The 20,646-nt window shown below is 34.0% G+C and overlaps 1 protein-coding gene across 4 annotated transcripts; it reads right to left on the bottom strand.

Moving 5' to 3' along the window:
* Positions 1 to 3,602: 3,602 nt before the first annotated feature.
* LOC116113879 (histone-lysine N-methyltransferase, H3 lysine-9 specific SUVH4) lies at positions 3,603 to 20,227 on the bottom strand. Of its 4 annotated transcripts, none has more exons than XM_031400043.1 (15): positions 19,783 to 20,227; positions 19,637 to 19,702; positions 19,072 to 19,140; positions 12,700 to 12,754; positions 12,412 to 12,518; positions 11,200 to 11,376; positions 9,807 to 9,905; positions 8,512 to 8,610; positions 8,128 to 8,177; positions 7,952 to 8,040; positions 7,022 to 7,181; positions 5,380 to 5,485; positions 5,088 to 5,276; positions 4,226 to 4,462; positions 3,603 to 3,964 (listed from the first exon to the last, which is right to left on the bottom strand). In XM_031400043.1, the coding sequence occupies exons 1-15, from the start codon at positions 20,164 to 20,166 to the stop codon at positions 3,851 to 3,853; spliced, it is 2,001 nt and encodes a 666-aa protein (XP_031255903.1). In that variant the 5' UTR covers positions 20,167 to 20,227; the 3' UTR covers positions 3,603 to 3,850. The 4 variants fall into 4 exon arrangements, with proteins under 4 accessions (XP_031255903.1, XP_031255906.1, XP_031255907.1 ...); XM_031400046.1 differs by having other exon boundaries at positions 19,878 to 19,996; XM_031400047.1 differs by lacking the exons at positions 19,637 to 19,702; positions 19,783 to 20,227 and adding an exon at positions 19,290 to 19,411.
* Positions 20,228 to 20,646: the final 419 nt, after the last annotated feature.

Here is a 20,646-nt window from a genome sequence, read left to right as displayed (position 1 = left end):
AAAAATTACAGAAAGGAAGTTTTGCTTTATCTGATCAGGAGCTTTAATTTTATGATGATTACACCCAACATTGTCAACATATTAAATATATTTTCCCCTTCTAAGTAACTGCATCCAAAACCTATCCTGGAAGTGGAAATAATTTCCTCTGTCAAAACGGTAAATTCTTGGAATACTTCAATCTCTTTGCCTTCATGATATCTCCATCTTTCTAACATCGGCTCTACACTTGAAATCACAGCTAGAATCCTACCCTATGCAGAAAAATATACCATTATTTAGTATTATGTCAATTGAACAAAGAATATCAAAGTAGCCACCAAACAAGACAAAATTTGTAACTGATCCCATCAAAATAACCATCAATTGAATAGAGAACAAAATAACCACCAAACATAAAAGTAACCATCATTCTTTAATACTAGGCCAAACAATGTTGAAAGATAAATTATGACTGTCCCATCACCACCACAAATTTATAAATCAATTAGAATTATATTGGCTAATATATAGGGCTCAATCATATTCCGTGGACTATCAAAGACAACTATAAAATTAATACTCATAAAAACATGATCACAATTTTCTTAAACTATCATGATGTAACAGCCATTGAATAATAAGCCAAACGTGTGCAACGCTATAAAAGAACTGAAGATAATGCATAATAATAAGCCAAACCTGAGCATGTAAATCCAGGTCTGGTTGCTTACTAGAATCTAATTTCTTGATGGCTGTAGACTACCCACTTCTCAGAACACCGAAAAGCACTCTTCCATATGAGTCCTGACCAATTAATGAGTCTTTATTAAAGTTATCTATTTTTTCCTTGAGTTAATCAATTGAAATGTTGATTTGGAATTTTTTTTACGCTTAGCAATAAAAAAAATAAGGATGAAACAAACAATACCACTTTTAATAAATCAAAATTGCTACCTGCTGTAGTGAACATTTATTTAAGTGTCAGCCAAATGTTCAACCTAGAACCAGATCTAGTATCCAAACTATTTTCAAATGACCAGTGTCTAACTCTCTAAAACAATGTAAAAACCACTCATCACTACAACAGGCCAGATTAATGTCTGACCACTGAAAGAAACCAACTACTGATGTACAAATAAGAGTCAAATCATAATTATACTTACTTATAGCAATACTAAGAGATCTACTAACTCTTTGCTGATAGTTACATCACTAACAACAACTAAGATTCCAAAGCAATCTCAATTCCTTAATACATGCCATCAAGAAGGTTACAGATTATTATAACATTAATAACAAATGGAGATCCTCAATTTTACAACATAAGGGAAAAAAATGTCAAATGGACTTTTCATGTCAATAACTTTAGAATAAAAAATGGCATTACAGAGTAAAAAATCATCCTTAGTGAAATGGATCCTTAGAACACATTCCCAAAATGAGTATTATGTGCACTCAAAATGGAAATAGCCTATGTTGTTCAAATCTGGCAAATACAAATTTAGATATACTGAGGAACAAAGAATACTATCTAACCTGCTCAAGGCTATTGTAATCATCATTTATCTTTGAATATTTCCTCTCCAATTTCCTTTTTGACTCAGGGCCCAACCATAGTCGTTTTGAGGAGGCGTATAATGCTGTTGGGACACATAATCTTGGCTTGGTTAAGCATAAGGTTGAGCATATGGTGGCAATGGATAATTGTGACGACACCATGAATGCGAACTAGATCTAAAAGACGACTGTCGAGAACTTGTTCGTTTTGGAAGTATCCCACCCAACAACTATTTGACTGATATATATTTTGAAATATCAAGCAAATATAAACATAATTAAGAGAGCTTATCTAAAAGGACCTTTTCAAGCAGATTCAATACCATGAAAACACAAGCTGAACAGAAATGAAAATCTCAATGACGCAGTCTACCACATATTTAATGACAACAAAATTGATTGAAAACTACTCAATCATCTTATATCAATATAATAAAGATCGGAAACGAGACCATTAGAAGCGAAATCAACAATGTATAATAACGATACAACATCTTAATGCTACAATTTAAGCAATATAAACTCCAAAAAGTTTTTAAATTCAATCAAAGCTTTGCAAAGTTTGGTCATCGAGCAGTTACTACAAATAACAGTAGATAAATTTTTTACTACTTAGTCCTTACATAACCTAACAATGCATTTCCTCTAAATTCGAAACTACTCAATTATCTTTAACTCCAAATTTAACAAGAATATTGAATACCCAACTAAGCTTCTTTTCACCACCATTTCCAACCCAAAAAACAAAAAGCAATGACAGTTGAAGTAAACACACTTGTTAAAAGAGAGGAAACGGAAAGGGAAAATCTATATGTGTATTGTAGATAAATATAAGTTGAGATAGACATACCTTAGTGAAATTTTGTAAGGTTCTACAACAAGGTTACAGAGTTGAGAGTGGGTGTCAATGGGCGGAAATACCCATGTCAAAGTGGTGCTGTAGTTTATTAAAAGTAGGTCAAACAAAAGATGAAAAAAAGCCGATATGGTATATCTATGATCAGCAGGGGTGGAGATGTGTTGATCGCAAAACCAATAACCCTAGATCGCAATGGCTTCAATTACAGAGAGCAGAGAGAAAAGGCAGCCTACCATTCAGGCGACACTCATCGAGATTTCAATTTTTTATTTTTTATTTTTGTGGCTGGATTGAAATTGACCGTATTGCCCTTTTTCAGAACGGAAAACCCTAACGAAACTTGACGGGTGGAAAAACGGTAACTGTATTTGTACGAACTTACATTAATTTATGAGAAATATGATATTAATGGGGTGTAACTCTCCCAAGGTCACTTTATTAAGATAGGCCTTGAAATAGGGAACCTTTTTAGTTCTAAATCATAAACTTAGAAATTCGTAAAAAAAAAATTATTAAGTTTGATGAAATTTAAAGTTGTGTGGGCGTCTTTTCCAGCGGAGCTACTTGTCCTGTCGTTTACTCGTATTCCCTAGAGTTTACTCATATTCCTTAGACCGTATTATATAACGAGAAAAATGTTTACACTTTGTATAAAAAATTTTATAAATATAAATATATAATATATTACATCAATCAAAAATTTCTAAATTTGAAATTTTGTCTGCAATTATAATTAATTAAAAAATTGGGTAATTAATACTTGAAAACTAAAAAGTTTATTTCATGTATACCTAAAAATTAGGAAGTTATTTTAAATGCCCTTATATTTATTTCCTAAATCAAATCCTATGGAAGACAAATCAATTTGTATTCTAGATCATATCAATCATCACTAACTTAATGTTATGTATGGGTCTATTTAATATAATTTTATCATTTAGTTAAATAAAGTAGAGCTTCCAAATAACATTAAAAAAACTTAAGTTTCAAAAATGGAAGTTCTTTCACCAACGATTCTAAACTTCAAAAGAATTTTAAAGAAATGAACCATTGAAAAATTTTACAATAAAAACTTTTCAGTTTCCTAAAGAAAGATATACATACTACCACTCACATCATAAACTTTATCTGTCGCAATTTGTCAATGACGATTCACATCTGATACAGATTTTCAATAACGCTTACAATTTTCACATTATTCTTCTCTCATTTCTCTTGAGCTATAACAAATATCAGTGAATAATGTCAACCAGAAAAAAACACTATACTGCAACACTATCGAGCCTACAATGGTCGCATCAAAATTTTCAAGGACATAATTGTTGAATTATTCCCCCCAAAAACAAAAAAGAAAAAGAAAAAAGACCACCACCAGAAAACCAAGTGATTACCTCGTTGATACACAATATTGGTAACTTTTTCAGCTAAAGGAAGCAGGAGAAACAGGTAAACCTAGAATAACCGACTCCTACAGTCAGCTGCGCCACAGTAGCATAGCATCTTCTTCACCTTCCCATCAGGACCACACACACTATCTAGTGTATAAGCATAATCATAGGAAAGCTCCTACAAGTACCCAACAACAGTAGCAAGTCACAAATTCAATTCCCTTGATAGTCCATGTACTTCAGCCTATACAAAGTCTAAATTAAAAAGTTCAAGCTCATTATGAGAAAAGTCAAGCCTAACGCAATATAAGGGGGGCAAAAACCATTCAGTATATCTTCTTAGCTCCAATTTTAAACAATAAACATTTTGAGTATTATTTTCAAGAGAGAATAGATTAGTAATAACAAGAATGAGAAAGAATGGGGAACAGTAACTAACCTGCAAAGGAGGTATGTTATCTGCTGCAAATAGCACTATCCGAGCAAGTTTAACATCATGATGCGAGCTCAAAATACACTGGACAAAGAGATTAGGTTCACAACTGTGATTAATAAACCTGGCAATGTTTCCCATGGAACCTGCATCAATACAGAACTCTGGAACACTTTCAGATCTCTGATCATCAGGTCTATCCGAATTATGCACTGTTGGTATGGATACATCTCCTAGTCGCCTCTAAAAAAAAATATCAATGTAAATTCAAATGTAGCATGAAAAGAAAAAAGAAAAAAACAGCAAAACCCTATCAAAATAAAATTGTAATTGAGTACATCACATATCTGTGAAGGGGTTTTGGGCTTTAGTTTTGAGATAACTTTGTACAGTTAGCTTATTTTGACACAGATAAGGGTAGATTATCCTTGACATTTTTCTGTCACTGTCTTGTATAGAATTGCTTCCCTTTACAGATAATATTATCTCTTCATAGATCTCCAGTACGCTAATGTATTCACCTCAATTTCTTCTTTAATATGTCTATAGTACAGTGATGAATTTACCGCAATCTCCTATGAACTACATGTCAAACATAAAAAGCACAAAGTGTTACATTACAGGTAGATAAGTAGATAAGCCAATTTAGACTGACATGGTTTCCAGAAATCAAGCAATGAGTTGTAGACAGAATTTGCTACAATTTGTAGCCATGGATTATGAAATGCAATGACTAGCCCAAACCTTGCCAGCATTAACGGCCTCGACTTAAAGACCAACAGGAATAGTTACTCAGCCAGTGGACGGAAAATTGATAGGATAAAGAATAGCAACATATAAAATATTAAGTCAAGATGCTAAACAGTACCTCCCTTCCACCAAGCCCCCTTATTGTTTGCAAACAATCAATGTCAAAAATATAATTATTATCACTCTCAGAGTCATTATCCACATCTTCTGTCCTCATGAGTACTCCTGTGTACTCACAAATCGGCGCCCCAGCAGGTATAAAGTCCCAGGATCTAACAGCCCATCCTTTCTTTGGGGTACGAAAAACCTGTTATCAGCAAAGGGGTATTGTATTTGCAACATTTAATAATGGAAAATCTTTTACAGAATGCGAGAGATGTAACTGTTGGCTATTAGTTATTGTGACAAACCTCGAGCCGATACATCAGCCCCTTCTGAGATGTCCGGTTGATGCAATCAAGTCCACACCCACAATTTGGACCACATTCAAACACAACATCCTTTGCTTCAATCAATCTGGAGGGTAGAACAATGAAAATAGCACCAGATCAGAAGATCAAAAACTAAAAGGCTAAGTTTCCTTGAGGGCCCTAAATTTTTAAGCAAAATCAATCAAACCCCTGCTGTTCTAAATTTATCAATCAACTTCCCCAAAATTCAGATCAATCTATTAGTCTGAACACTGGAAAGTAACTATAATTTTGTATCTACAACGAGATTAAAAGAAAAATCCTCTGTTTCTCTCTCTTGATCTAGCCATCCAACCTTCATTCCTTTCTCCCTTAAGCCAGCCAAATCCACCACATAAATCCATATACAATAAAACCTCTCTATAGTCATAATAATGGGACCAAACTAATTTTATTATTATGAAAACATTATAATTTAATAGAGGTGTAATTACAAAAATTATTGTTTTATCTTAATTATCCTTAGTGCAAGTAATATAAAGGTAAAATATGCACTATATTAATAATTAATTAATGAAGCATGTCAAAAATCTAAAGTATAGACATTGATAAAGGAGATAAACATAGTTTCAAAAAACTAGTACATGTATCTATATAGTATTGGGAATATGCGAAGTCATCTTAAGAGTCTCAAATTTTGCATTTTCTTTAATGTTTTTCTCTCAATGTAAATTCTATAAATGCAAAAAGTTTCGTGTCAAGATGTCTATGCTAACGAATTATTACACACCCGCAAATTCAAAGATATGATAACAGCTCTAAAGTATAAACCATTGTCTCAAATAATTTTAAATAATTATTTTATTTCATCTTAAATCTTTAATATAACATAGCATATATTTTTTACAATATACAAATAATTATTACTATGTATAGACAAATTCCTTAAGACGAAACCCAAAAAAATTATAATTTATTATAATATGGAGTTTATTTTTATTTATAACTGACCCAAGTTAGAACCATAATTTTTTATGACAACATGGACATTATTCCACTAGAGTATCACTATACAGAGGTTTTACTGTATCTTCAGATAAATGGAGATCAAAATGCAAATTGCCCATTGATGTTACAAGGATTTGTGCATATTTTGTTCCCCGGCAATGAATCTCAATAATTTAAATTTCTTAAAGCTTCTTGCTTGTTATCGTTAACAAATCCAAAGTTCAAACATACAGTTCTCTAAGCAACTACATGGCGCTCTAAGTGTGAAAGTTGCTGATTTGTTGAATATTTGAAATATAATCAAATTGTGGACATAAACATCCAGGGAAGCAATACCAGTAATAGAAGATCTTAGCTTGGCAAAAGAGACTCTTTGAAAACAACATCTTAGATTTTTTTCACTCTCGATTTTCTAGGCTAGAATATGAGAAGAAACAATAGGGTTGTAATAAGTAAACAGGTGTATAGAATATTTTGAAGCTTTATCATGTAAATGTTGATTTTTTAGCAAAAAAATAGTCCATTCACAATACTTCATGGAAGATGATCAATATCTTCAAAATCATTATGGTATAATTAATTTTAATTCAAGCCATAAGTCAGAAAAATAATACTTCACCACATTAAATTTTACCTGCCACCATCACGGCGCACATATGGAAAGTCAGAACCATTAAGCTTTGCGCAAGAACAAATCCTGGAATTCTCACAACTTCCTTTGCAATTGCATCCGATGACACTAGCAGGGAGCTTTACATTTTTTGCAACTTGTAAAGTCTTGCAATAAGTAAAACCTGAAATTCTTCACTTCATCACCAAAAAGGAACACTAAAGTACCACAATTTCAATATAAATCAAGCATGGCATTGAATTTGATTAGCTTAAGATAAATTTGGCTCTGGTCAATGAAAAATTGTGGCTAATGCTAATAAGTGCTTACTCTTCAACTAAGAGAAGCTTTAAAAAAGACAATTTGGCAATTCAATCTGCTTTTATAAAAGATACGCATATTTTTTCTGTTGTGTTAATGGCAAATAAGGTTGTAGAGAAGTGCGGGAAGAAAAACAATTGATGACAATATAATCAATTTCTGGAAAACATATGATGCTTTAGATTGGACTTTTTTTTAACTTGTTCTAAAAGCAAAAGGTTTTGGAAAGAGATGGTTAAGTAGATAAAGGGTTGTATTCATTCTATGAAATATTTCCATTTTGATTAAAAAAAGAGACCAAGGGGGTGCTATGGTGCACCAAGGGCTTAGTCCAAGGATTATCACTTAAAAATAACTTTGAAATACATTAATTGGAAATAAATAAGTCATGCATCCACTAGCATATTTAACACACCTAAATTCTCTCCCAATTTTTTATTCTTTGTGATTTTCATCAAAGATACTTGTGTGATTAAATCACTATGCTTAATATGAAAACATTTAATTGTTCTGTGAAAAATGAGAGAAGTTAGAGAGGCAACCGAACATACCAACTATTTCTTTCAACTATGTGCATTTTCTTTTATATAAGTAATCAACACTTTGATATTAAATTTCAATAGTTTGCCTTGCCTGTTGGCGCAACAGGAGGATCATCAACCAAATTCGTAGCTGGAATGGGAAAATTCTCTTGGCCCCCTGTAATGTCCTCGCAGACCAACCTTTGCCAACAAAAGAATAGAGCTTAATCACAATAAAAAATTAAAAGCTGATATTCTATTTTAAATGAACATTGATTCTTTTAATACCCTCGTATTTCTGACATAGATTGGGGAACACGTCCGTGGGTAAAATGAACCTGTCATAATGAGCAAACATATTTAGGGTTATATAAATTTATTCATTACTTTGTTATAGAAGACAAATCATTATAAGAAAGTACTGAGAGCTATTTCATATCAAAAAACCAAAGTACCTACAGTAAATACCAAAAAATTCTTCCTATGAAAAACAAAATTATCATGAAATCCAACAAGGTGATACAGCAACACCCCTAGGCGATACTTGAAGACAACAAAACAAACCTATTGGCAAAAGCTCTCAGTGAAAGAAAAAAATAAGGCATACAGTGAAAAGACAAACTCAAAAAATAAGAAAATTGCTACAACAAAATTAACAGACAAGGAATGCACCTGGTTAGTTGTCAGTATAGGTTGTCCTTCAAGCCGCCTTAGGCGATACTTGAAGACGGTAAAGCCAGAAATGCCTTTTTCTGCCCAATATTGAACAACCTGCAACACAGGAAACAAAATTAATAAATCAAATTATATTGTTGAAAGAAATTCAATGCTTACCTTTGAGTTTTGGCTAAAATACAATCAAACTTTTCTATATACTCTAAGCCTCCCTTGATATTTTGACAACTGTCATAAAACCTCCCTTAAAATCATAAAACATCTTTCCAAACGTAAGATAAAATTGTATCAAAGGCCTCTCTCAGCCTATTTCCAAACCAAAAGGTCTTGGCTACAATTAGGCAAAAACTTTGAGAAAGAGACTAAAACATGTTTGTCTATAATCACTCATATTACTAAGTATAAAAGTAAAAACATAGAATTCAGCACAGTGTTCCAAATATAACATCAAAATTAGCAAAAATCACATCAGTAGTGTTAATTTCAATTCAAGAGAATTGACCAAAATATCTGCTGAGTTGCTCATTGTGCCTAGTGACAGTTTAGCATGACAAACATGCAAATCCAAACGACTCTAATCTAACCAGAACCACACAATTTCAACTTTGTTCATCTTGATTCCCTCTTTAACGTCTTTAACATGCAAAACGGGATTGCAAAGATTTCAACAGAGCAAAGATATACTTCAGCTATCACATTTCTCTTTTTGGTTCAGAAACTAAGAACACTGTATAAAAGTAAAAAGATGAGGAGATACAACTCTAGACCAAGTGTCCAAAAAGAATTAAAAAAAAAAAATCATGTAAGGACTATAGTAAACTATATAAGAATAATACTACACATACATTATTTTCATACAACATTTCCCATACAACATTATGTGGCAAGATATGATTGGGTGAAAGTTTAATTTTAACTTTAAATTAGTTAATCATATCTTACCACATAATGTTGTATGGAAATGATGTATGTATAGTATTACTCACTATATAAAGGCACAGGATTGAAACTCCTTCACAACTGAAGCCTAAATGGAAGCAAAAAACCAATCTGTATCAAAAAAACTCAATACTACTACACGGTTGATAGAATGAATCTCTGAATTCAAAACAGAATCACATCCCCATTAAGAAAGCAAAGAGAATGTAATTTGATTACCAGCATGGTTTACACCTTTCATAGTATCTAAAAGATATTATTGATTCAATTTCAACATATAATTCCATAAAACAAGATGTGTTGTTGGATAAACAAATAAATTAAAGGCAAACAAGTTTCTATTAAAAAAATACCTTGTACAAACCATCATATGTGTAAACTTTTCCAGTATAACTAGTAGAAGATTTCAGACCACGAATTACTCTGACAGGCACATTTTGCTCCACACAGTTCTGCAATTAAATGTAAGTAAAATTCAAGTTAGTCCAGAGGCCATACCCAAAACCTCGCATCAGTGCAACAAAAGAAATGAGATGCATAATAAAAAAAATTATGCGAAATCCATATATTAATCATAATGGCGCAATGCCAAGACATGGTTGGCTTCCTCTATTATAAAAAACAGGCTGTTTGGGAAGATTTTTAAAAATATTGACTACAACACTGTTTAAGTTACGGCACTCAAAATGGAAGATGGAAAATAATCATACATTTTTCTTATTAGAGAAAATAGTTTCACATCTACTAGCATTATTCTAAAGAAAAAATAATCAAAGTCCTATTGTTTTTTCTTTGAAAAAAAAAGTTTTTTTTTTCCAATTTAAAAGCAATAACAAGGGATAGTATTGAAAAATGAAATACACACTGTTCAAGATACAAAGTTCGGCTCTTTTGTGAGTGATTTGGGGTGAAAGAATTAAAAGTGGGGAAGAAGAAACCGGTGCTCCATATGACAAGATCAAGTTTTTGGCATCTCTTTGGGCTTCTATGTCAAAAGACATTGAGGACACCTCTTTCTTCTTTATCCATCTTAATTAATTATGGGTAATAAGTTGATTCTGATTTTTTAGGATTTGCTCATGCCACAGTGTTCTAATTTTTTGGGTTTCTTTTTGCACAGGTGCATGAGACCTTCGTAAAGTTTTGAAACCCTTTTTAGATGGGTTACTTTTACAGTAGTGAATAACTGATCAACTATCTAAGTTTTCTTAAAGTAATATACATATCTAAGTTTCATATCAAAACAAAGGAAGAAAGAAAACAAAGTTCCTGCAAGTCAAAGTTTATAGAGAAATTAGCCTAGATAGCCAAATGTTAAAATGAAAAATGAACATAGTCCATCTCATGTTTTATCTCATAATCTAGTCACCTTCAACTTAATTGGATAAGAATACTCTGTATTTGAATGGTCTAATGCAAGAACCCTGTCAATCTAACATTCTTGGGGTTCTAGCAGTGGCAGAACCACTCAAACCTCACTATAACATTGCAGTTCTAGCACTTTTGTTTTAAACTTTAAAAGATTCAGTGCAAGAATCTCATGGCTCTTACACTTTTTCCGGTTCTAACACAGCTAGAATGCTAGAACCCTGCTGGATATAGTTAGCAAATTGTGAAAGGTTTAACACAAGAACCCCATGGTTCTAGCACTGCTAAAGCAATTGCCATTATAATAAGAATATACAATATTATCCACACAAAAAAATAAAGCAAGTAACAAAAATAAAGAGTTCTTAGCATACACACCTTAAGTGCAAGGTTACCACGTTCCAAGACTTGGTCCTGAATTTGACGTTTATTGCCAGTCAAGTCATGTCCACCTTGACCAGTGTATATAACATCCTCCGCATTATCCAAGTCATCTTCGTACATGCCAGACAAAACTATGGCTACAGCTAGCGGGAATTGATATTGCTTATACACCTGGAAATGAGAGGAAAAACTTCACATTGCTTCTCATGAGTACCACCCTACAGTTAACCCTTTAGACAGCATAAATTTTGTTTTCTTTTGGATTATTTAAAGACAGCAACTACATTAAAAGCAAATATAGTCTGGATAGTTCATCTTACCATTCAATTATTGATTAATTATATTAGGAACATTACCATTCGGTTGGTATAGAAAATGTGTAAGTGTAGCATGCTAAGTACTAAAAAAATTATAAAACAACAAAATATCAAATCACTATTAACCTAAAATACCAACCAAAAGTGCATCTAAAATTGAGAAGATCAGAGCAGTGCAAACATAAAACATATGGGATACAAATTTCCAAAGCAATGTCCTTTCCTCATAGTACAAAGGATGTAACATAACATCACAATATGACTCCTCTATTCCAAATTGTTAATCCTTTATTGAAAATCTCAGGATTTTGGAGATGCAATTTGACCCCTCCACAAGACAGCAAAAAAGAATCAAAATTTCAAAATCAATCCTCCATTCATTATAGAATACATTAACATCTAATGTTTAAGAATTAAGGGCCTGTCAACTTCAAAAGGCTAAAAAAATTTGTCAATTGACACTTCAAGGTGGTAAAATAATCAATTTAGATAGGGAAGTAAATAGAAATTCCATAGATAAGAACCAACTTATTCATCAGAATGTCATTCAACAAAATACAACTATTTACTTAACAAGAAAATTTCTATACAGAGGACGTTTGTACCATCCTTAAGTTATAAATATCTAATACAAGTTCAATAGTAAATTGGTAAATGTAACAGCTAGAATAGGCAGTGCAAATTTACACAAAGTTTCACAATCCAAGTAAAATTGCTTACAAAAACATGTGCAGTACAAAGAATGCATAATATCATAAGAGAACACACTCATATAACACAAGCTTTTCAAAGTACTATAGCATTCAAAGGGGAAAAAATGTACAGAAACATCAATTGTAAATTTAACTTTGTTCAGATACTCCCCCATCCGGTAAGAAGAATGTTTTACCCTTCCATAGGACATCCCCATATAATCAATTCCATTCAACCAATGGCTGTGAAAACCAACTGCAACCATTTCAGACCGTGAATAAAACTGATGCCCAACATTAATACCTGCCATCACATGGAAATACCAAACATTCTAATAAAAATTTTACAACCAAAACAAGTTATAGTCAAAAAATGAGTTCACAAAGCTTATATATAAGTTAAAATTATATATAATATAATCAGTCATACTCAATGAGAGTAAATCTATTAAACTGGAAAAAGATTTCAAGTGCAAACAACCAACCAGGAATGTCACCAATTCGTTTCTCAGGGTACAGTATCTCATTTTCCTCCATCATCTGCCAAAAAATTGTAGCTTCTTAAAGGTGGAAAGCATATGAAAGATATCACAACTATGAACAATCAAGTAACCACTCAAATTCAAAAGCTTAAATTGACAGGCAAGTACACAACATTATTACTTAAGTTACTAGTAAGATACAAAATATTGGCATGGTCATTGGCCCGTGGAAGAAATAATACATGTGATATTCTGCAAAGATGGCCTAAGACCTGATTGGCTCCTAATATGTTCTTCAGAATTCTACTTTATTTTAAGATCTTTTTTTTCCTTATTTTGCAGAGGCATATTTGTTCACGATCTCTGTATCTTTCTTATTATTGCTATATGCAATTCTGCCTTTAAAAGAAAGAGAGAGAGAGAAGAAAAATCTCTCATGCAAAGTAGCTCCAAACACAAGCATACAGATACAGATAAAATTACAAAAATGTGAAGCATAGGAGAGCTCGTATAAACAAACCTTATTTTAGTACCATTTTCAGTTACCATTTACCCAGTAAGTTTAAGTTGACAGGTTAGGACTTAACAATAGTAGTTAAACTCTAATAAGCCCCCTCTTATGTAACTTGGATCCAAAAATTAAAAGATAAAAAGTAAAAACCCTATGCACTTATTATGTGATGTGGGGCATTTAAACATAGTATTCTTCTTTAACAAGCTCTAATACCATCTCAAGTCACCACTCAACCAAAAATTTAATTTATTAGAGATAGGCATAACAACAGTATTTGAACTCTAAAAATCCTCCCAAGTGAAGCCATGCACCAAGCAAACACAAATACAAATACAAAAATGCATACACATAGAGAGATTCAAACACTAAAACTTGTGGCCAAATTGATTAATGCTATGTGTTGTCAAGTTATTGATAGTACACGTTGCTATATTTTAATAAGTGTCATTTCTCTTAGCTGTAATTTAACTTGGCTTGGTCAAAACGGTTGCTCATTGAATAAGTCTTTGGACTGTTGAGGCACGTGGCCTTTGTTCCTCTATTTTAGTAATAATTTTAGGAGTTAGTTTCAGCAATTAGCTCACTCTTTTATGTATAAAAGCTGTTGATGCTTTCAATAAGATATAACCATTTTTCTAGTCAAACAAGTGTGAACTAGAGGACTTTGGAACCTCGAATCACCAAAACTTTCTTTTTTTTATTTTTCCTTTCCAGTACTTATCATTTGGTATTAGAGCCTTGTTCCTGCAACATGGCTGATGGGACTCGCAATGCTCAACTAACAGAAGTTGTATCCACTTTAAGAGGTGAAACAACTCAATTAAAGGCAAAACAAGAACGCTAGGGAACTCTACTGGAAGCTGTTTTACAACAGATTAACCAACTTGCCACAAGCTACGATCAACTAGCTACTACCTAGGGAAATTTGAAAATTGGCAAGGAATCTTCTAAGGATGAGGTTTTGCAACTCAAGGAAAATCCATTATTTGAGGGAGGTGGAGCCATCCAAGCCAGAACTTTGCGATTGGAGTTTCCAAAGTTTGATGGTTTAGGATCAACTGAATGGATTCTCAAAATTGAACAATTCTTTTCATACAGTAATACTCCAGATGAACAAAGGCTTTAAATTGCAGCATTCCACATGGAAGGTAAGGCACTCGCTTGGTATTGTTGGCTTATGGATGCAACCCTTATTCATACCTGGGAAGAATTCGTCAAGGCGCTTAAAGTCCGCTTTGGACCGACGGCATATGAGGATCCTATCGAAGCGTTCACCAAACTCAAACAAACTACCAGTGTAGAGAATTATCAGACCCAATTCGAAATTCTGTCCAACAAAATTTCTAGGCTCACTAAAGAATTCCGAATTAGAACATTTCTTAGTGGCTTGCAGGATGACTTGCGAATTACTGTTTCTATGTTTAAACCAACCACTTTGTCTAACACGTTTGGGCTTCCTCGATTACAAAAAGAAAAGGTTTTATTAAAAACCCAAGGTAAACCTATTCTTTTAACTAAAACAAACCCCTACTCGAGAATTAATGCTTTTGGGCTGCCTACTCAAACTCCTCCTCAAGAACTCTTGGGGATTTCGCTTCATGCCATCGCGGGAGCTCTTGCTTCGAAGACTAAGAGATTGAAAGGAAGAATACATTGTTAGACAGTAATGGTTCTCATTGACACCGGTAGCACCCATAGTTTTGTTGATCCCAATATAGCTAGGAAGGCTAAGCTACCAATAGTAAATAGCCAATTAAATGTTCAGATCGCTAATGGTGACAATCTTCCTTGCCATGACTACTGCAAGGCTGTTCCTATCCAATTGCCAAGCTTCTAGATTGAGGCTACTTTGGATCTTTTAATTCTTGAAGGTTGTGATTTGGTGTTGGGAGTGGATTGGTTGAGACGTCTTGAACCAATCTTATGGAATTTTACAGACCTTACCATGCAGTTTCCTTTTAATGGTTCTACTATTCGACTACAAGGTATAAGGCCCTCTAAGACAAGTTTGGAAAAAGAGGAAAAAAATTAGTAAGTGCACCAAATACTTTGGGAAAGGAGTATGGCTCCAATTGCTAGAAGTTGACAAGCCAAAATCCATGATTCCCACTCCACCAAGTATTCAAGAACTCTTACAAGAATTTTGCAGGAGTTTTCTCTGAGCCAACTAGTTTACCCCCACCTAGAAGCCTCACCATAAAATTCCATTGAAAGAGGGAGCTCAACCCACATGTGTATAGCACTATAGATATTCATATTATCATAAGGAAGAAATTGAAAAGACAGTTCGAGAGATGTTGTCTAGTGGAGTCATCCAAACAAGTCACAGCCCTTACTCCTTTTCAGTGCTACTAGTGCAAAAAGCTGATGGCAGTTGGCGAATATGTGTGGATTATCGAGCGTTGAACAAGGATACTGTTAAAGATAAGTACCATATCCCTAATATTGAGGAATTATTAGACGAATTGCATGGGGCTATTATTTTTTCTAAATTAGATTTACGATCCGAGTATCACCAAATCCGGATGAATTCTGATGATATCCACAAACTACCTTTAGAACCCATGAGGGACACTACGAGTTTTTGGTTATGCCCTTTGGGCTTACCAATGCTCCGTCTACTTTCCAAGCATTAATGAATAAATATTTAAAGCTCATCTTCGAAAGTTTGTGCTTGTGTTTTTTGATGACATTCTCATATACAGTGCAACTTTGGAAGACCACTTGTGGCATTTAAAAATTGTTTTGCAAATTTTAAAAACACATCAATTGTATGCAAAGGCTTCAAAATGTGTATTTGGCAGCCCAAAGGTGGAGTATTTAGCACATCTAATTTCCAAGGATGGGGTTAAAGCAGATCCTCACAAAATCTCTACTATGTTGAATTGGCAAAAACCTGCAAGTCTTAAGGCTTAAAGGGGATTTTTAGGACTTACTGGATACTATAGAAAATTTGTCAAGGGATATGGTGAGATTGCGACACCCCTTATGAATTTGCTTAAAAAGAACTCTTTTATTTGGACTGAGCAGGCTACTCAAGCTTTTAATCAATTAAAGGAAGCAATGACGAAACCACCAGTGCTAAGGTTACTAGATTTTTCAAAAAAAATTATTATAGAGTGTGACGCATCTGGAGATGGTTTAGGAGCAATTCTTATGCAAGAAGGAAGACCGTTAACCTATTCTAGCCAAGCACTGAAGGGGAAAAGTTTGTTTCTCTCTACCTATGAGAAAGAGCTATTGGCATTAATTATAGATATTCAGACATGGAGGCATTATTTGTTTGGTTACTCATTCACGATACACACAGATCAACAAGCCTTGAAACATTTGTTAAAGTAGGTGGGTACTCCAGCTCAACAAAAATGAGTCTCTAAATTATTAGGGTATGATTTCACAGTGGAATATAAGAGTGGCAAGACAAATAAAATGGCAGATGCTCTCTCATAGATACATTCTGCAGAAGGTGAAAGTATCACAACCATGGTGTCGATGCAAAGTCATGCAATCAGTGAAATAAGGGCCACATGGATGGATGAGCTACGCAAGACTTACCCACAAGATCCCCAATTGCAAGATATGATTTATCGCTTCCAACAGGGGAACTTGGATTCAACCAAATATCAGTACCGAAATGGGTTGTTTTTCTATAAGGAAAAACTGCATTTAGGAACCTTGGTACCAATCCAACAACAGATCTTACGTCAATTTCACAAAAGTCCATTGTTATTTGGGAGGTCACTTGGGGTTTCTAAAAACATATTCTAGAATTAAAAGAGAATTATTTTGGCATAGGTTAAAACAAGATGTTCGGGCTTATGTGAGGGAGTGCGATACTTGTCAACGAAACAAAATAGAAACTCTCCATCCAACTGGTCTTCTTCAACCCTTGCCTATTCCTGCTCAAAACTGGACTACTATCAGCATGGATTTTGTTGAAGGACTACCACTTTCAAGAGGGCGTAATGTTATCATGGTAGTAGTGGATAGGTTAAGCAAATATGCACACTTTATATCTCTTTCACATACATATACTGCCATAACTGTAGCCCACATTTTAATGGAAAATGTTTTCAAATTACATGGCCTACCCCAATCCATAGTCAATGATCGGGATCCTGTTTTCACAAGTCAATTTTGGAGGGAGCCCGTTTTGAATTTGTGGTACTGAACTACTTCTCAATTCTTCATACATCCGCAGACTGACGGGCAGACAGAGGTGATGAATCAGGACCTAGAATGTTATCCGCATTGTTTTTCTAAAGATAGGCCAAAAGATTAGGCTCGTTGGCTTCCTTTGGCAGAATATTCTTACAATACTTCAATCCATACTTCAACCCAAATTACTCCTTTCAAAGTAGTGTATGGATTTCCTCCACCTCAGATGCTTCACTTTGAACCAGGCTCCACCCGCATGCAAGCTGTGGAAGATGAATTAAGGAACCGAGACTTTGTAATGACCTTGCTTCGAGAGAATTTACAAGCCCAAGCCAAAATGAATTTTTTTTACTGATAAAAAAAAAACTAAAAGGGAGTTTGTGGTAGGAGATTGGGTTTATTTAAGGTTGAGATCATATCGATAGATCTCTGTAGTCATGCGAAGGAATCTTAAAACTTTCTCCCCGTTATTATGGTCCATTTCAGGTGCTCCAGAGAATTGGAAATGTTGCATACAAGCTAGATCTACCAAAGGAATCTCAAATACATCCTGTATTCCATGTCTCATGTCTTAAGAAGAAGTTGGGATCTCATGTTGTTCCGTCCTCAGATTTACCTCTTCTTGTTGCCAATGGAGCCCTAATACCTGAACTTGATAAGATCTTACAAAGGAGACTAAAGAAAAAGGGGAATCAAGCTGGTGTGGAGGTTTTAATTCAGTGGAAAGGGACTACAATTGAGGATGCGACATGGGAAGATTTCGAAGACGTTCAAAAAAAGTTCCTTGACCTTGTGGGCAAGGTCCTTTGAAGAAGGGAGATGTGTTATGTGTTGTCAAGCTATTGATAGTACACATTGCCATATTTTAATAAGTGTCATTTTTCTTAGCTATAATTTGACTTGGCTTGGTCAAAACGATTGCTGATTGAATAAGTCTTTGGACTATTAAGGCACGTGGCCTTTGTTCCTTTATTTTAGTAATAATTTTAGGAGTTAGTTTCGGCAATTAGGTCACTCTTTTATGTATAAAAGCTGTTGATGCTTTCAATAAGATATAACCATTTTTCTAGTCAAACAAGTGTGAACTGGAGGACTTTGGCACCTCAAATCGCCAAAACTTTCTTTTTTTTTTTTTTCCTTTCCAATAGCTATCAATTAAACAACTGACAAAAAAGATCAAGCTTATAGACAAATGTCCAGCAATGGTATTTAAGCTTCAATCCGATGTATACTTCTTCAACCATTATTACTTGTTACCATAAACAAAAAAACTTTCCCCAATTACAATGTTAAGAACAATTAGAGAAAGGTTGACAACATCAAGAAGAGATATGGTTCCTCAACCAATAGCCACAACATTAACTATTGGGTAGTAGTGGCTTGAATTTATTAAAATAGCTAAAATTTCTTGGGTCACTCCAACCCCTGCAAATCCTTTTCTTCATAGTTCTTTGACAGTTTTGGCAGAGACAATAAAGCCAATGTTCAATGGAAACCCTAAGCAATTAAGCAAAGAAGCCATGAACAGGGAATTCTAATTTCAATCGGTCCACTAAAGAAGTGAGGTCACTACAATACATGATAAACTAGCAATCAAGAACAGTGAATAGAATTTGTTATAAGCAATTAAGCAGTGAAACAACTACCAAGGAGTTACAGACGTAAGATTCTAAAGAGTCATTAACACACAAATCTTGACTTACCTTGGATATTGCCTTCAGATCAGGTCGCTTGGCCTTGTGTTTAGTATTTTCTTCAGGTACATTGCCTTTCTGGAAAACTTTCTCATTACTATATAATATCAAAAACTTAAAGACCAAGAATCGCAAATTTATACCTAAATATCTATCTACTTTGCAAATTAACTTTCAAAAATTATCAAAAAAGATATATGCAAAGCCAAACCACAGCTAAGAAATACCTCAATATCAAATTGAAATATGTCAGTGGTCTTTATAATGCACCATTCATTCACCAATCAAATGATTGGCAGTTGTGGAAAATAACATTTGAATGAATTCATACTATAATCTGGGGACAAAAATATGCCATGTCAGAGAAAACACACATGGACATAAGTCATGTCCTCAAGAGTATAACATAGAGAAAAATAATGATTTCTACAACACATGATGATTTCCCACAGATTAAAAAGCATACACCATGACTGCTGAGATAAATAATTTTTCAGTCTACTAACAAAATTAATAATTAAAAAAAAAAAACTCAAACCAATATCAAATACAAACAGTTAAGGTTCATACTAACCTTGGATTTTGACTTTTTGGAAGCTTTCTTATCTACTTCTTCTTTTCTGCATCTTGCTTCTTCCAACTAAAGCCATAAGTAATACATGTTAAAACTAAGACAAACCAAACAAAATTATATATAGTGTTTGATATGGTAAAACCAACCTGAACAAAATGAAGATAATGTTTGTTAAACAACCTCAAAGTCTCTTTCACTTTAGCATGGTCACTTTTTTCAGCCAAGTTTATAGAATGATCACCTTTATCAGCCAGATTTACAGCATTACCGTTCATAGACTCATTTTCACACTTCGTTGTTTGAACTGGAACCTTGTCTCCCCCCTCCGCATTTTCGGAATCTTCTTCTTTCCTCCTTTTTCTGCTGGAAATATTGTTTTGCTTCTTCTTACCGTCACTTCCCCCTTCTGTATCACCAAGAAGCTCCACTCTCCGTTTCACCAAACGCAACTTCTCCACCCTCTGTTTCTCCTGAATCCTCGCGCTCATTCTCCGCTCAGCTTGTCCGCTTTCCAAAGATTGAACCACCATTTTCGCTTCAGAAACTTGGATCGATTTACCTAGGGTTCGAGCAAAGAGCGTGAAAAGTGAAAGGGAGAAAGAGAAGCAAGAGATTTGAAGTGACGGCAATGGCAAAAGATCGTTTAATATCCCTATTTAATGTAGGGAAGGGGAGGCGGAGGGCGCGTGGACTCCAAACGCCAATGTTTCGCATCTTTCTACATTTGTCTGATGTGGAATTTGCCCGCTCTCGCATTTTGGTCTCCCTCCAAACTTTTCGTTCCAAAAGCAAAATGGGAGATAGATAACTGTTGTAATTGTTTTCACTGTACAATTATTACCGGAACTAAAAAGTATGGTGGGTTTGTTTAGGACATGTTTAGCTTATTATTTTTGCTCATATTCTCAATCTTATTTTCTAAATAATATTTAGTATATTATTTCAAAAATACTATCTTATTTTTTTAATTATTTTTAAACCCCATAAGATTATTAATTTCATTAAATACC

This window comes from Pistacia vera, unplaced genomic scaffold (assembly GCF_008641045.1).
Source record: "Pistacia vera cultivar Batoury unplaced genomic scaffold, PisVer_v2 Contig691, whole genome shotgun sequence".
NCBI lineage: Eukaryota > Viridiplantae > Streptophyta > Magnoliopsida > Sapindales > Anacardiaceae > Pistacia > Pistacia vera.
The sequence above is the reverse complement of the archived record's forward strand: the minus strand, read 5'-3'. Positions and strand labels throughout refer to the sequence as shown.

Bases quoted from the DNA above. Each gene is read 5' to 3' on its own strand.
- LOC116113879 (XM_031400043.1), bottom strand. From the start codon at position 20,166: ATGGTGGTTCAATCTTTGGAAAGCGGACAAGCTGAGCGGAGAATGAGC. The intron at 11,377-12,411 runs GTAAAACATTCT...TCTCATTTCCAG, and splicing joins TGGGGATGTCCTATGGAAGG to GTGTATAAGCAATATCAATT. The intron at 5,486-7,021 runs GTAAAATTTAAT...TCTACCCTCCAG, and splicing joins GTGCGCCGTGATGGTGGCAG to ATTGATTGAAGCAAAGGATG.